This window comes from Toxotes jaculatrix, chromosome 6 (assembly GCF_017976425.1).
Source record: "Toxotes jaculatrix isolate fToxJac2 chromosome 6, fToxJac2.pri, whole genome shotgun sequence".
NCBI lineage: Eukaryota > Metazoa > Chordata > Actinopteri > Toxotidae > Toxotes > Toxotes jaculatrix.
The window spans coordinates 24,062,599-24,078,559 of NC_054399.1; the positions used below are offsets into that span (position 1 = coordinate 24,062,599).

Below are 15,961 nucleotides of genomic sequence, written 5' to 3' on the forward strand. Positions count from 1 at the left end.
ATGACTCCATTGTTTTCTGAATACAAATGTATTATTGCCTCTGGTTGAAGCCAATGGTTTTGTAGACTGGACACCTGCTTAAGTTCATGTTCAAACAAGGAAATATTGTGGCAGTCAAAAAAACAAAAAACAAAAAAACAAAAAAAACCCCAAAACAAAACAAAACTGCTTTCCTGTCTGTGTTTGTCTGGACGCCTGTTGGTCACCTCTGCTCACTGGACAGTTTACTTTCTCTGCTTAATTAAAAGTGAGTGCTGAAATTCAGGGGGCAAAAACTGTTCATTTCTCTTTCCTTGCAGATCATTAATGTCCAAGCATTTTGTGACAACTTGTTTAATTAAACAAAAACCTTTCTATTTCCATAAAGCTTCCATTTTTTTAGGTAGTATAACTCTGTGTGTCTGTGTGCAGGGTGTGAACTGGAAAAAACAGGCCTGAGTGTTTTCCATCAGGTTCATTAAATTCTCTAAATTGTCAGTGTGGAATGAGTTCATGCCTTTTCCCAGGGGCACCCAGGCCCCGTGCAGCCTTCACATGCATGTCACACAGAATGAAAGAGAGGAGGGAGGGAAGGAGGGCAGCAGGCTCTCACCACCCAGGAATTAGTGTCAGTGAATCACATGACGCTTTCGTCGAGCAGCAGCACTCTGCTCTTTAAAAGCTTGAAGTCATTTCCAACAGACACTTTCAGGACTTTTTTTCCCACAAACTCACAGACACACGAGTCCTCATCCGTCTTTTATCATCGCAGCAGCCAGGATGTGTTGTTGACACAAAAGTCCTCGCATTTGATTTGTTTTCCTGTGTGTGTGTGTGTGTGTGTGTGTGTGTGTGTGTGTGTGTGTGTGTGTGTGTGTGTGTGTGTCTGGACCACCGCTGGGCTCACTGACTCTCTCTTGGCCCTGACTGTGCCTACATTTGTCACCCCTACAAGCCTCTGAGGACACGACACCAAAACACCGATCGGCTGGAATGAGGCACGCAATCAAAAATCAATTAATCCTAATCAGAGATAAGTGCCAAACACTGCTGACAGACTGCACCCGCTGTTTATTTTTCTCCAAGTGGCAGAAATACCAAAGTGTGACAGTGGGGAATTAATGTGGATGCAGACAGAAGAGGTGTCTCCACTGATTTTCTTCTCTCAAATGTCTCACTTGTTGGTTTGCCAGTGAACAACTGATTCCTTCTCTGCACGCTGCAGCCGTCTCATGAAGCGGGTCTGTGTGGAGCAGCCAGCAGATTATAATTATAACTGGCGTCAGTGAGGAAACTGAGGCTAAATTAACAGGCCTGTACTGTACATGTGAGCCGACGGTGACCACGACTCTCTGATCACTGCTGATGTGAGCGACCTGAGAGAGACTGTGTGACCTAAAATTAGAAAGAGCAACACAAGCTACAGTGCTGATGGGACACATTATTAAAAGCATCCCTCTGGTTACTGGTCCTTTGATGCACATGTACAAGTCAGCAGCTGAATGCAGAGTATTCTGTCAGACAGGAAGTAAGACAGAAAGAGGAGGGGGGTCTAGAAAACAAAAAGTCTTTATGTTTTGTTTAGAAGTGAATGTATTGCAGCCACAACTTTATTTAAAGGTGAACTAAACAAACTGAGCCTCCAAACTCTCTGTGTTTGCATTTAGGTTACATTATGTTTATGAAATCAAAAACTAAGTTTGAAAATCAGTTTTTGAAAATAGAATAAATTTTCTTAAAATTTTCACCAAACATTTTTAATGGCCTGAGAATTTTATTTATTCCAACTCTTCATTTTATGTAATTATATTCTTATTTTCTCTTTTATTTTTCTTCCTCTCATTTGTTTTTACTGTATTTTCATCTTTTTTTAAATACATGACATCATATTTTCTGTTTCTTCTGTTTTTATGTCCATTTTTTAGTTTGTTAGTTGTTTAGTCTGTTAATTGCATTTTTCAAATCTTGTTTCTAATCTTTAAGTAAAATTCTTTCAAGCATCATTATCAAAAATGATCATTGGGAAAAACACTATTTTGCTACTGTGCAAAAATCTTGTTTCTCCAGTTTTAGAGATTTTTAATTCTTTCCAGTTTAAAAAGGAAAAAAAGAAGAAAAGGACGACGGAGGTGAATTAAGGACAGAAATAGAGAAAGACATAAAAAAGGAGAAATGACCAAAAGACAGAAGGAAAATTAAGGAAAAAAGGGAAATAGGAAATAATAACCGAGGCCCTGCATTCAAAATGTAAACATATAGCAGTGAGTGTTAACAGTGAATGTCCTCACAAATAGAAGAACTCAGCCTGAGTCTGGTTCATTTTAAGGTCGAATAAAAAAATGCAAAATAATCACAACTGTCAAACAAAAAGAAATCTGTGATGTTTTTGCTCATGTAAATGCCTGTCACACTGAGTGTGCAGTGTAGCTTAGGTAACACTAGGTGGAGCTGCCTCCCTGTGAACTCAGAGGGAGGAGGCTGCGTGTCAGCATCTGTCTGTAAATGTGTTGCTGTGAAACTAAAAATATGTAACATCCAACAAACACAACAAAACACAGATGTCATTCACATTCACACAGTTTCACAGAGTCGGTGTTTTTCCTACCTGCATCCGTGTGTTTACTCCGTGATCGTCCTGACTCTGTGGAGAGAAAAGTAAAGTTGTGTTACACAGAAAACAGAATCAAAAATGTGCTTTTGTTGTTACTGTGAGGTTCTTACAGGACTGAAGTGAAATTCTGACATTAGTCTGACATGAGTCAGTTATTCTCAGTGTCGTCATCTTATCTCCTCCACTGACTGAAGTGAATGAGAAAAGAAGCACACAGGGATCTTCTTGTTTTAACTTCATGGTGATGTGCAGCTCTTCTGCTCTGCCAAAGTTCCACTGACCCACATGTGGATATAAAAACAGTTTGATATCTGAGTCACTCGGCCTGTCTGGGGTCTGAGCCAGAACCCTTAGAATAGAGCGATGGGAGAAGACGAGGGAGGAGGGTAACCAGAGAGGAATTCAGCCTGCACCTGGATCACCTGACTGGGTCATGTTCAAAGTCTGGATTTAAGGTCTTAACCAGGTCCTGTATCGTATCAAGCCACGAGAAGTGAATTTTGAGATTTCAATCCTGCTTTTTTTCTGCTACTCACTAAATAGATATAAATTTGAGAGCGTGCCGCAGGCCTCTGTCTGGGTCATTGAAAGCTGCAGTACAGAATCAGCTGTCTGCAGCTTCAAAGATGCATTTTGGAATAATTGTAAATGCAGAATCGTGATGAGCTCTAACTTAGGAAAAATAAATGAAAACTTATTAACTGCATAATCACTTACAGATTATAGATTTCAGGTTATACCCCAATCCGACATTTATAAATGAATATCCTAACAACAACTGGATGTGAACAAAATTTAATTTGAGCTTCAGGAAAAAGTTGAATGATCTTATTCTTCACTCTCAGAGAATAATTTCATTAGTGAGATGTCTGCAGTGAAGTTTCTCAGAATGTTAAGAAATACAGGCCCAGTTGTTACACAGCATGAAATCTGAGAGGAGGCAGATGTGTGTCTGCCATGTGGACGGTTTGGTATCGGTTTATAAATGCAGAAGAGGTGTGGACAGGGCAGAAATACCTCAGCTCCCCGTCCTTTCTTCTTGAGAGAAGAGGAAAGGTTGTGAACTTTGACCTCGAGCTCCTCGACCCGGAGGCCCAGTGAATGTTTCTCCTGCGTCAACTCCTCGATCGCCCTGAGAGACGGAGAGCGAGCACACGTTTACACATTTAAAGCTGCAGTGAAATTCACTTTACTAACCCAGACACTCTGCTGGGGTCAGTTACAACATGTGGGTCAGAGCTGGGGCTCTTTGTTCCAGGCATGAGGCTGTTTTCACCCACCGTCAGCAGCCAGATCAGAGCCAGCCAAGTTTAAAAGTCAGACATGTTCAACTGACAATGATAGAAAACAGAGAAAAGCAGCAAATCTTTAAACCTGGACCCAGAACATGTTTGGTGTTTTTGCTTTATGCAGCATTTACTTTAACTGCTGCATGCTCACCTGTCTTTGTCAGCCAGGGCCTGCTGGGTAAGAAGTCCACCTGAGCCTCCGCTCTCCTCCATCCTTTCCACCATCTCTCTCTCCAGAGCCAGGCAGCGCTGAGACTCAGAGTCGGCCAGGGAGGCCATCCGTTCAGCCTCACCTCGAGCCAGCTCGGCCTCCTGAATGCAACACGGACAAAAAGCTGGTGATTGTGTGACTGACAACAAATCAAAGTAAACAGAGTGCAAAGTCTGTCAGAAATATTTTATAGCACCTGGTTTAAAGGATGATTCTGGGTTTTTACATTTTCTACACACTGTGTGTGTCTGTGTGTGTGTGTGTGTGTGTGTGTGTGTGTGTGTGTGTGTGTGTGTGTGTGTGTGTGTGTGTGTGTGTGCCTCTTGCAGCAGCTGAACTTTGGTTTCCAGGATTTCTTGCATGTGGCTGATCTCCTCCTGACGCTCCGCCAGGCGACGCTGCAGCTCCGCTTCATTCTGATTGGACAGGCTGTCTGCCGCCAGCCTATAGGGTTGCAGTGTTTGGAGAAAATATTGTTTACAAAGGAAGCAGAAAAATAAAATGCTGACTTGGTTTGGTGAAGTCTGAAGGAGCAGACTGGCAGCTGTGACTGAAGGATTAGAAATGAATGTTTGAAAACAGAGCGGATGATGGCTAAGAAAGACATTTCATGAACAGCTTTTGTATATCAGTATCTAAACATGTGTAACTAGGTTGTGTGTATAACTGCGATCTCCTAAGCTCCCAGTGGTCAGTCTGGAATTGACCTGCAGTTTTGCTGTAGCACAGATTGAACAGAAAAGCCTGGAGTCAGTCAATAAAACATTAGGCAATAAAAATCTATCTTCAGAAGCACATGGGTTCATTTAATTGGCTTCTTTTCCCTGTAGACAACAAACACACAAACACTCATGATTTATTCATGGCTGGTCACCATTAAAAAGAGTCTCAGTCTCACAGGCTGATCTCACAAGGTCATAAAACACCTCAAAAAAACCAAAGTAAAGAGAACTTGTGTTTAAACTCATGTTTCAAATGTTCAGTACACACTGTTACTGTAACGGACAAACAAGTAATGATTTTTGGAGAATATGTAAATCTTTTAGGGAAATTTTTGGAGATGTTGATAAATGGTGCAGCATGCCAAACCAGACTCATGATTACTGTTCTGACTTATATTTAAATTTATCATGCCACCACCAAACACTGTGATATTAGATGTGGCTGAATTGCTCCGAGCTGAAATGTGAAATTTTCATCAAAATTAAGTTGCAACTGCAAAATAACTTTATGTTAAACTGTCAACGTGTTGATATTAACCTCTGAATATTTAGGATTCTCTTTCTATTAGACCTGATGCTTATTCAGTTATGTACCAAAATTTAGTGAAGATTGATGAAAGTTGCAGAGGAGGTTGTGGAAAAAACAGGCAAAGAATTAAAAAATGCATCGGAGTGGAAACGTGTCTGGGCTCAAATGTCAGATTTATATTTATTTATCTACAACAGAATCCAGGGGAAAAGATTCAAAGGAGTATGAGCCAAAACATGAAGCACTGTCAGGGTTTCCCTTCCAAAACTGTTTTAGCAGAGGTGGTAAAGTACTCCTGATCCTGATGTGTCTCTTATGTCATGATCAATTTAATTAGTAGAAGACAAACTGGACACTTATTTCTTGGCACATGGTCTAATTTGTTTGCACCGTGTTTGAAACTGAACTGAAATCAGTTCTCTGGTTTTTGAAAATGTCCTGAAGTGGAAGAGAAAACATACGCTTGACGGCAGAGGAAATAAAAGGCTGGAGCAGGGTGAACTTTGTCTCCTGGGGGGAACAAAGGAAACATGGATTCCAGAGGGAAATGTCTCCTGACACCCCCCCCCCCCCCTTCTGAGGAACAAGGTGGAGGTTATTATGGTGAAGCCGGTCTGTCACTGCTCCACCACTCAGCACCTTCAGCAGCCAGAAGGTCACACTCAGCTTTTCCTCCGCACATCTATCAGTCAGACTCTGTTAATAGCCCTAATGATAAACTGTGTCCAGAGAGTTTATTTATGAAACAGCAGGGCACAGAGAGAGAGTGAGAAAGTGTCTCAGCTCTGACCCCGAGCTCCACTCCGACACACACACATTCACACACACACATTTACTCGCCTCAAAGGCGGGAATTTCTTCCCCTTTTCATTATTTTGACAAACGCTGAATTGACTGATTGAACTAATCACTGTCTTTAGTGCATAATAAGGCTGCGTGTCTGAGCTAATGGTGTTGTTCCTACATCCATCTGTAAGGAAAATCATCACTCCAACGTCATTTTCACTTGAATAAGCTTAACAGGCTTCAGAGTGATGAATGGAAAATAATGAAATCAACCAAATGAGCTCAGGTGCTGATTCCAAACCGAGGTTTCAAAATGTCCCAGTGACACATGTGTGTTCTGTTCATGGCTCCCTACAACCTATGGAGTCACCGGCTCAGTACTCTTTCCCTGACAAACTCAAAGTGCAGAGTTTCCCCTGCATTAACTCGTTTAGCAGAGACTCATTTCCAAAAGAAGGTGGAGTCATTAGTTACAAATGAAAAATGAGGAGAAGCACGTTTTCAAAAAGCCTGTGAGAAAAGTACTGAAATATAATGTTTCTAAATATGAAAATATCAAGGATTGAAAAAAAAAACTTTTCAGTAAAAAGGGATTTGTCACAAAATAATAATAAATAAATAAATAAAAAATATATCCAATGCTTTTGGAAGCAAAAAGCAGTGATGATCTACAGAACATCTGGGGAACTACTTTCCACAGAGGAAACAGTGAATGTGCAAAGTGGAGTCTGGTCTGATACCTGCTGATGATGCTCAGGTGTCATTAGAGTTTGCTGAAAAAATGTGTTGGGTTTTTCATTGAGTTTTGGGACCTGAGCCTGTTATAAGACTGGTACTAAAAACAGTATCATTGAGCATATTCTGTGCTTTGCAGACTCAGCTTCAGACTCAGCTTCAAACTCAGACTCGTTGTGCTGTTTGCTGAGTGTTCTGCGAGGAGAGGAGCTGAAGAAGCTGATCCTCTGAGAGACAGACAGCTGCACCACAGACAGGTGCTGGAGCTCAAATAGTTCCCGACTCAGCAACGAGCCAAAAGGCACCTCTGCCCTTTACTCTCCCTGCTCCCCTACTCTCTGCACCCTCCCCCTTAAAAACAAACCCCACAGTCCGTCCCTCGTCCCCTCTTCACCTCTTCACCCTCATTCCCTCTTCGTCCTCTGTCCCAGAACACAGAGTCACTTCATCCTCTTCAAAAGCATTTCAGTGCTGAGTCCATACACGGCATTCCTCAGAGCTTAGACCGTGTTGTGATAGCTAGGTGAGTCCACAGGCCGGCGGGCTCGCGTGTGATGAGAGGCTGTTGGGTCCCGAGGGTGACCGGGCTCAGATGTACTGACGGACTCATGGGAAATAATCAAACTAGTGATGAAAAGAGTGTTTCTGTATTTCTCAGGCAGGTTTCCCAAAGGGCATTTCAACAAATCTGTGCAGCACAAGCGACTGCAGATTTGAAACAGTTTTTGAATCAGTTTTTTAAGACTGCTCCAGAGATGTAATGTAGTATGGGTCAGTGACTTATTGGAGACATTAGGAGATCTAAGGTGAGACTTCATGTGAAACACGGTGGTTTATCTGTGCAGGACAAAGCCAAATACTCACAGTGCTTTGTCCAAAAGCTGCTGTTTGTCCTCAAGTTCCTTCTTCAAACTCTCCACTTCCACCTTCAGCTCAATGTTCTGGAAAATAAATTAATCAAAGAAAACAATAAGAAGTTGCAGATAAGAACTAAACAATTATGTGTGTGTCTTTGTTTATTGATTGGCTCTGAGAAACATGTCAAAACTGCATGTATTTTAAAGAAAATAGTGTCAGCAGACACAAAGATGTATAAAAAAACTGACTGAACAAAATGCATTTAAAAAATCAAAACAACTCCAGCTCATCCTCCACCAAAAAAAAACATTATTTTTTCTTATGGAGTTCTGTACAGTCTGCAAAGAGACTCTCCACAGCACAAAACAAGTTTCCATAGTCTCACGTGCCGACCCATATCTCAATAACTCTATAAATAGCTGGTAGGGCTAAGAGCACCTGCTGTATCTGTCTCCTCCCCAACCCCCCCAGAGAAATATCCACCACTCTTCCCTACCCCCCTCCTTCCCCACCCTGCACCCAGCAACACCACCACTTTTAACTGTTGGCTCTGAAAGCGACAACAAACTGGAACTGGACTGAACCGGCCGTCAGCGGCTCACGTGCAGGCATCTGACTGCACTGATTTACTTTCTGTGCACGAATCTGGCATCACAGCGCCGTGCTCCAGCAGTGAACTTCATGTCCATGTGCCGCAGGTCAGATTACTGACATACTAACACACAACACAGGTGGACCCCAGTGCTTCTGCTTATACTGTACATACGAAGGCACTCGAACACAACACGTATACCTGCACACAATGTGCATGCATGCATGCAAACAGCAGGCCTGACGGCTCTCAGGCTAACATTAAGTGGGTCATTGGGTCTACAGAGGCCAATGGAAAACAGGTCAGACAGTTACTGTAGGGGCAGTTAAAACAAATCACTCTCTCAGCAGATGTGTGGGTCCCTTTGGATTCACTGCACTGACTGTTAGTGTCCTCGTCATCCTGACAGGCAGCACAGTGTCTTTACAACAAACCACACAGGGAAAAACTTTTCTCTTGGCTGCAGCTCAATTGGCCACAAAAATAAATTTCAAGATAAATCAATAAATGATGAAATCACAGATTGTTTGTGCTGCAGAAGATTTTTCATGAGGGATTTTTTCTTGGGATTTCTTGGGATTCTCAGATATTTAAGTTTTTTTTTAAAGTTTTTTTTAAAGACCTTAAGTTCATTAACACTCAAACATTGCATACAGTACTAACCCCTTAGCTGTAAAAGAAGAAGATGCTTACAAGGCAAGATGGTGCACAGGTGCTCCACTGGTGTCTGGTAACCTGTGATGGTTTAACATATAGTTGAGTCTATTTTCATGACTCAAAGACCTGTTGGTTTTCTACACCCTGGGTCTCTGTGGGTTTTATAAACGTAGACTAGATTTATCTCAGGGGGCCTGCAGAGCACAGGTTCATCTACCATCTAAGAGACATGGCTGATGATCAGAGTGGCTCATCTTAAATGATGCTTGTATCATTTAAGATGAGCCATATTCTCATTTATTAAAGTCATGGTAGATTTAATGATACTGCACTTTCATACTGTTTATTGGTGGCAGGTTCATTGTAATACAGCCTGAATTTTTATAAAATCAAAATAGAAAAATGCTGCTGTGGGTTCCGGAGGCCTCGAGGCCTAAAGTAACTGTTCGTTCGGGTCTGACAGGACTCAGACAAACTGTGGGTTCTCTGAACAGGCAGAAAGTCGTGACTGACAGTTTGTACGAACTGTTGCAGAGCAGCCTGAGACCTGCTGTCAGAACGACTAACTGTCAAACACAAACCTGCAGCTCTGAAAATTACAAGCTGCACTGCAGAGCAAACAGCTACAGATGCATCAAATGCAAGCAAAGTGCTTTTTGAATAAATTTCCTGCATGTGTCAATAATCAGTTTATTCACAGGTGAATTTTCTCACTCACCCTCTTGTGCACTTCATCGCGGCTCTCCTCGAACTTCTGCTGGATCTTCTCCTCCAGGAAGTAGATCCTGAGCTTCAGGCTGAAGTTCTCCTTCTTCAGGTCGTTCAGGTGCTGCGAGATGGTGCGATAACCACGGAAACCTGAGTTAGACATGATGACAGGAAGCTCTTTCGTATGGGGCATTGCAGCCCCGCATTTAGTACGGCATAATATGTGGGACAACACGGCTGAAGAGAAGCAGAGCCGTCTGACTGAAGAATCAAGCTCTTCTGATGATACAGAATCTAAATCAGGTCTCTGCTCTGTCCTGCTGTCACATATCAACAGGCAGGAACGAGAACAGATCGCTGGGCAAAACACAAAGTGGTCGTGAACTCTCAGGGTGGATTTGTTACACGAGGGTACACAGGCAGGCAGGAGGGGATTATGGGAGCTGGGAGGGGATGTTTCCTTTTTTACCATGAGGAAGTCATGCCAAGAATCTGAGACAGGAGTGTGTGTGTGTGTGTGTGTGTGTGTGTGTGTGTGTGTGTGTGTGTGTGTGTGTGTGTGTGTGTGTGTGTGTGTGTGTTGATAACAGGCACAAGTGCTGAGCTGCTGCAGAAGCCTCAGACCTATGAATGTGTGTGAGACCTGATCAGTGTGTGTCTGTTTTTTAAATACAACCTCTGTTTAATCGGGGCAGTCAACTACAGATCAAAAGATCAAATTACAGCATCGCTCATTTGTTCAAACACTTCAAACAAGCTGTGTTTGTGCTTCCCTGACAAATGATCATGCAAAAAATGACTGTGGTCTCACAGAAGCAGAGGCAGATGAAGTCATGACATTACACTGCTGCAAATCTTCACAGGGAGTGAAAGTCTGGGTGCTGGATACAGCTGTTTGCATCCTCTCTCCTACCGGCAGTCGACCTTTGTTTCTCTTGACTGTGACCATAGTTTGTCCATAACTTTAACCAAGTCGTTTCAGTTGCCTAAACTTTGCCAAACCTTAAACATGGAGGCGACAGATCCAAAACCAGTCACATGAATCTTTTTGTTTTTGGAAGACACTGACAGAAGATGTCACCCTGATGACAGAGAAAGCTCAGAGAAAGACAGCAACAAACAACATTTCTGTTTGTGTTTGGAGAACTTTCACTTGTATTTTTTTCTTTGTTAGTGACGCTGACAGGAGCAAGTTGCACTGATACTGAAAACGTGACCAAGCTGTTTGAATTACTATTATTAAAAAAAAGAAGACGTAACAATGGAGCTTTGACAAAGACTTTCTTTCTTTACAGCCAGTCTGACAGCTCTGTCTGGTAAACAGAAATCACTGTACAGAGATGTGACCAGTATATGGTCTAACAATATGATCAAAGAAAGAGGCTGATAGAGGACAATGGCTGAGCAGAGTCCTTTTACTGGCATGGCAAATAAGACAACAAAGACAGGAGGACAAGCAGACTGAAGGGGAGGGACAGTTCAAACAGTCCCTGTTCACCACCTTTCATAAGCAGTGAAGCTTTCATTAGGTGATTTACAGGTCGAGGACATTCTGATGTGAAGTTTTAAACGTATAAAAAGTATAGAAACTAACTCTGACACATTCTGTTTTCACCTACACGTCCAGGCGTCTTGTCACCTGCAGATTTATTAGGAAATGAGCTGAAGGAAACAGAGAAAAGGCCACGAGGCTCTGTCACTTTGCATTCACAGAATTCAAACCTGTGCAGGTTAGAAACTTCTTCCATGTCAGTTCATTCACTTATGAGTCATTATGATGAAATAAAGCTTTCACCCTCACACAAAAACACCAATTCCATGAAGTAAGGCTGCTCTAAATTCCCACGTGATCCTCGTGAGCTAAGACGGTCTCTGACCACAGGGAGGGGCTAACACTCCACCTGAGCCAGAAGAAACCGAACGTCTTCGCAGATCTCAGGGAGAACTGCAGCGATCCAGAGGCTATTTAAAGAAGCTGTTACCCTGCGGCTGTCACTGAGGAATGCTGCGCCTGGAGACGCTGATCACACATGCAAGGCCATCCAGTGTGCTGGCACATAGTATGAGACAGACTGACTGCAGATTACAACTACACACCAGCATATGGCTGAATGCAGGAACACATGCTGCGTTGTCTCCACAATTAAAGACACAGAGAAAATATCAAAATCCAGCCAGGACTGAGAACGAAAATCAGCACTTGTGCAGAGCCTTGTCTTGCAAAATGAGTAACAAACCTTTTAAGAGCAATTTAACACCCAATTAAAGATATACAGTCAGTTCACAATGTTTAAAAATGAAGTCAGACCCACTGGTGAACCCATTTGTTGCTTATTTTTGGTCTAGAAAGCTGCATTACTGGATTTTCTCTGGAACTGGTTTCCCACTTAATAACACTTAAGACTGTGACCACAATCAACTGATAGTTATAAATGGACTTAACATATAATTTACCAACTCAAACAAACATTAAGTTTCTCTTTAGAAAGTTATGACATGTTTTGTTTGACATAAAAGACAAATACTTGAAATTTACCAGGCGAGTGTGTAAACCAATCAGAAGTGAGGCTATGGCCACAGCAACTAAACAAACACCAGATATCTGAGTTTACTAGAAAACCTAAAAAAAAAAAGAAAAATTCAAACCATCAACCACCAACAATTTGTGGAAAAGTAAATTTAGGTTGTTTCAGCCTGTTTAGAGTGGTAAATGATCATTTTCATAATCAATGAATCGGGTGATTATTCTTTAGGATTAATTAATTAGTTGTCTAAAAATCATCAGAAAATTGTTTAAAAAATGCTCTTCACTGTTTCCCAGAACCCAGAGTGGCACAGCGACTTGTCCCAAAGATATTCAGTTTACAGTGATGTAAAACAGAGGAAAACAACAAATCCTCACAGCTGAGGAGGTGGAACCAACGAAAGTTTGACCTTTCCACTTGATAAATGATGCTAACAAATAATCAGTCATGAAAATGGTTGACAAAGTGCTGTAAATCATACAATCAGTGGATTGCATCAGCGCTGTTGAAGTTTTATTTCTGGATTCAAACCTGATGGTGGCAGGACTCTCGCACGGACATTATCTAGAAAGCTGTATGTTTGCAAATCGTGTGACAGTTCCTGATTTGTCTGCAACCTCATGTGCATGTAAAATACACAATGTGTCCAAAACTATGTGGACAACAATGTGACCTCGACCCTATCCAACACATGTGGGAAGAAGCCCACAGGTCCACTTCTAACCTCACAGACCCCATGAGGAAGCCGAATTGGCCGACTACTGAACACATCCATCACCCAGAGCTATTTGTCAATAGCCGACAATCAGGAGGAGAGAATGAAGCAGAAACAATTTACTGATGACAACTTTTTATAACAATCTCAGTTTGACAGAGTTTGGACACAAAACCACAATAATCAACCAGGAGAGATTTGTGGGTTGTCATCACACACACACACACACACACACACACACACACACACACACACACACACACACACACACACACACACACACACACACACACACAAGAGATAGTTTTCCTGGCCAAAATGAGTGTTAGCCACCAGTGCATCACCTTCCTACACTAAAAGCTGAAAACCAATTCTGGACGAGAGTTGGAGAAAGGACGTTGACCGCAGCAGCTCATCCAGAGGTCACGGCTGAAACGACTGAGTTTATTACAACACAACGTGCCCGTGAAGTGAAATCATCCTAATTCTACAGGACTTTTCCAGCATCAGAGCATAATCCAATACTAGAAAAGAAGCAAAAAAAAAAAAAAAAAGCATGAGAACATTTTTCCAGGATCTCACTGCTCCTGATTTTACCCCACTGTGTCTTATTATTTAGGGACAAACATCGACCCCCGTCATCAGAATCAGAAAGTATTAAGTCCTGAAATATCTGGGTATAAGGGAGGATCCACGTCAGATACTTTCCACTGTCCCCGTCCACATTTTTTGTCCGTTCGCATGCACCAGTGACTTCTGTTTTGTTCCCATGGCAACATGGCAGGAGGCAGCCATCACAGTTTAGCAGCCTCCTGTTTCATCTTCGTGTCGAGAAAGGTTTAAAAACCAACTCTACAGGAATAGGAGCGTAATTGGAAGTTTGCATGTGAGTGTGTGTGCTCTGGATTGGCAGAGCGCTGGGAGTTTTCCCCTTTTACCGGTAACAGGAGCTCCTTGATGCCAGCTAACTCGACATTTTCCAGCCCTGCTCTCTGGCAGTGCCAAGCCCCTAATGCAGTTCTGCAGGGGGAATGTCTGATTGTGTTTATTGTGCTGCCACGGTCCACAGTAGACATGGCGGTTAAAAAATTATAATTTGTAAACCTAATTAAATCATCAAGAGAGCCACTAAAAATATCCCCAGGAGCTAATTAAAATCATGGACAGGAGGAGGAGGAGGAGGAGGACTGAGGCACTGGGCACTCTGCAGAGAATCCAAATAAAGCTGCTTCAGCATAGTTTCTTTCACGCATGTACATCAAGTCAGGTCGTCTTAAAAGAACACTTCAACATTTTGACTAATACGCTTATGCACTTGTTTCCAAGGCTGAGATCAAGATTAATATTAATCTCATAAGAGTGTGTTGAGTAGAGAGCAGGAGTCAGGATGTGGTTCACTAAAGACTGGAAGAGCGAAACTGTCAGTCTGGCTCTGCCCAAAGCTCAAAAATACACAGTCTGAAGGTCACTGATTAACACGGTGGAGTGTGTTTGTTTGATTCATACATGACATGAAGAGTAGAAATGACAGTTTGTGGTTTTAGGGAAGGTTTGCTTGTGTATTGTTCCTGTACAGAAAGCCAAACCCTGTGCTGACTGACTGTAACTGGCAGCGCATTTCTCATTTTGATTCACACTTTATTTTGGCAGAGAAGGAACATAATGATCCTGCTCTCTGTCAGATACTAGTCTCACCTAAAAAAAAAACAATGTTCTCGTCCTGGACCTTCAGGTAACTGTTACCTGTACTCAGTGCAGTTGCACATAAAGTCAATGCAATGACTTTAGAGGAGAAACTGAGGCGGCTGAGACACATCTGCACAAGTTGCAAATGTTTCAACTTGAGAGAAAAAAAAAGGAAAAAAAAAAAAAAAAAAACGCAGCCAAGCCAAGACTGTGAGACTCCAGTCCATGAACGTATGGAGATAACAGACAAAGGGAGAAGAGTCTGGAAGAAAATAAGAGAAAGAACTGGAGTTCTTGGTAAGTTCTGAGATCAGTGAGAGGCTGAGCTGTCACACACACACACATAAACACACACACACAAAGTAAGAACTCAGCCAGGACTGAATGTTTGGGCCCAATAAACAAGGAGTGCCAAAACATTTGAGGAGTCAGATCAGCACATTTTAAATGAGGCAAATGTTTTCTTAATGTTCAGGACACATCTGAACTCTACAGTTTTGGTGATTAGACCTGCTCAAAAACTCTCCAGGTACCAGCACACACAACATGAACGAAGTGTGTTTGTGGTTCTGCAGGAGGCCGGAGGTTTTGACCCTGGTCAATGAGACTTTATGGTGTCTGAGAACTTTGTCTAATGTCCTCCATTTCGTTTTGATGGAAGTAAAACAGAAATGAGTGACACAGTTCAGCTGAAGAGGAGCTGGTTCATTTGACATCAGGATTGTGTGTGAAGAAAAGTCGACTGGTGAGTGTGTGTGCTGGAAACAAAACTGCAAATACAACAGCACACAAACCAACTGCTCCTATTTTTACTGTAACATGATAGGATGGAGTGTGATGATGTGGAGGATTAAATCACCCTGAGACCCCTGGCTAAGGTGAACTTCAGAGGTCACACTCCTGTTATTAGTGAGTACGGCACAGAGACTGTGAGCCACCTTAATTCTGACCACACACACTGAATCCATATAATTTAGGTTCACTGCAAATGTTCATAATAAAATTACACTCAGTGCCCAAGTCCCTGCAGCAGATTACATTACTCTTTACCCTTAAAATAGATTAACAAGGGAGAGGAGGCCACGTGCTACTGTTCTCACACAGTTAACAAAAACTGAAGTTAAATACATCAAGAAACTTTTAACAAGCATGTAAAGTAACCCAGTTTATTTTTCTGAGATGGAACTGTATTTATTTCCATTTTAAATTCCAGTGAATAATCATCTCTGCTCAAACCACAGGACTCATAATGATGTACAGAGCAGTTGGGCCACGATTCAGAGAAAACTCAGAGATTTATTTATTAGGAAAATTTATCATGCAGAAAATTTAAAGGCTTGCTGTCTGTGGAGGAAAGG

General features: G+C 42.1%; 1 protein-coding gene across 2 annotated transcripts in view; it reads right to left on the reverse strand.

The window, feature by feature from the left end:
* The window catches only part of LOC121182948 (phosphodiesterase 4D interacting protein), a 78,451-nt gene that overhangs the window by 33,423 nt on the left and 29,067 nt on the right, over window positions 1-15,961 (reverse strand). The window contains exons 4-9 of one of the 2 annotated variants that reach the window (XM_041039637.1): window positions 9,688-9,798; window positions 7,727-7,803; window positions 4,429-4,534; window positions 4,031-4,191; window positions 3,608-3,722; window positions 2,585-2,620 (exon numbers count right to left, since the gene is read on the reverse strand). In XM_041039637.1, the coding sequence (XP_040895571.1) occupies window positions 2,585-2,620; window positions 3,608-3,722; window positions 4,031-4,191; window positions 4,429-4,534; window positions 7,727-7,803; window positions 9,688-9,798 (606 nt within the window). Of the gene's footprint in view, window positions 1-2,584; window positions 2,621-3,607; window positions 3,723-4,030; window positions 4,192-4,410; window positions 4,535-7,726; window positions 7,804-9,687; window positions 9,799-15,961 lie in introns of both variants that reach the window. The other variant, XM_041039636.1, reaches the window with a different exon arrangement.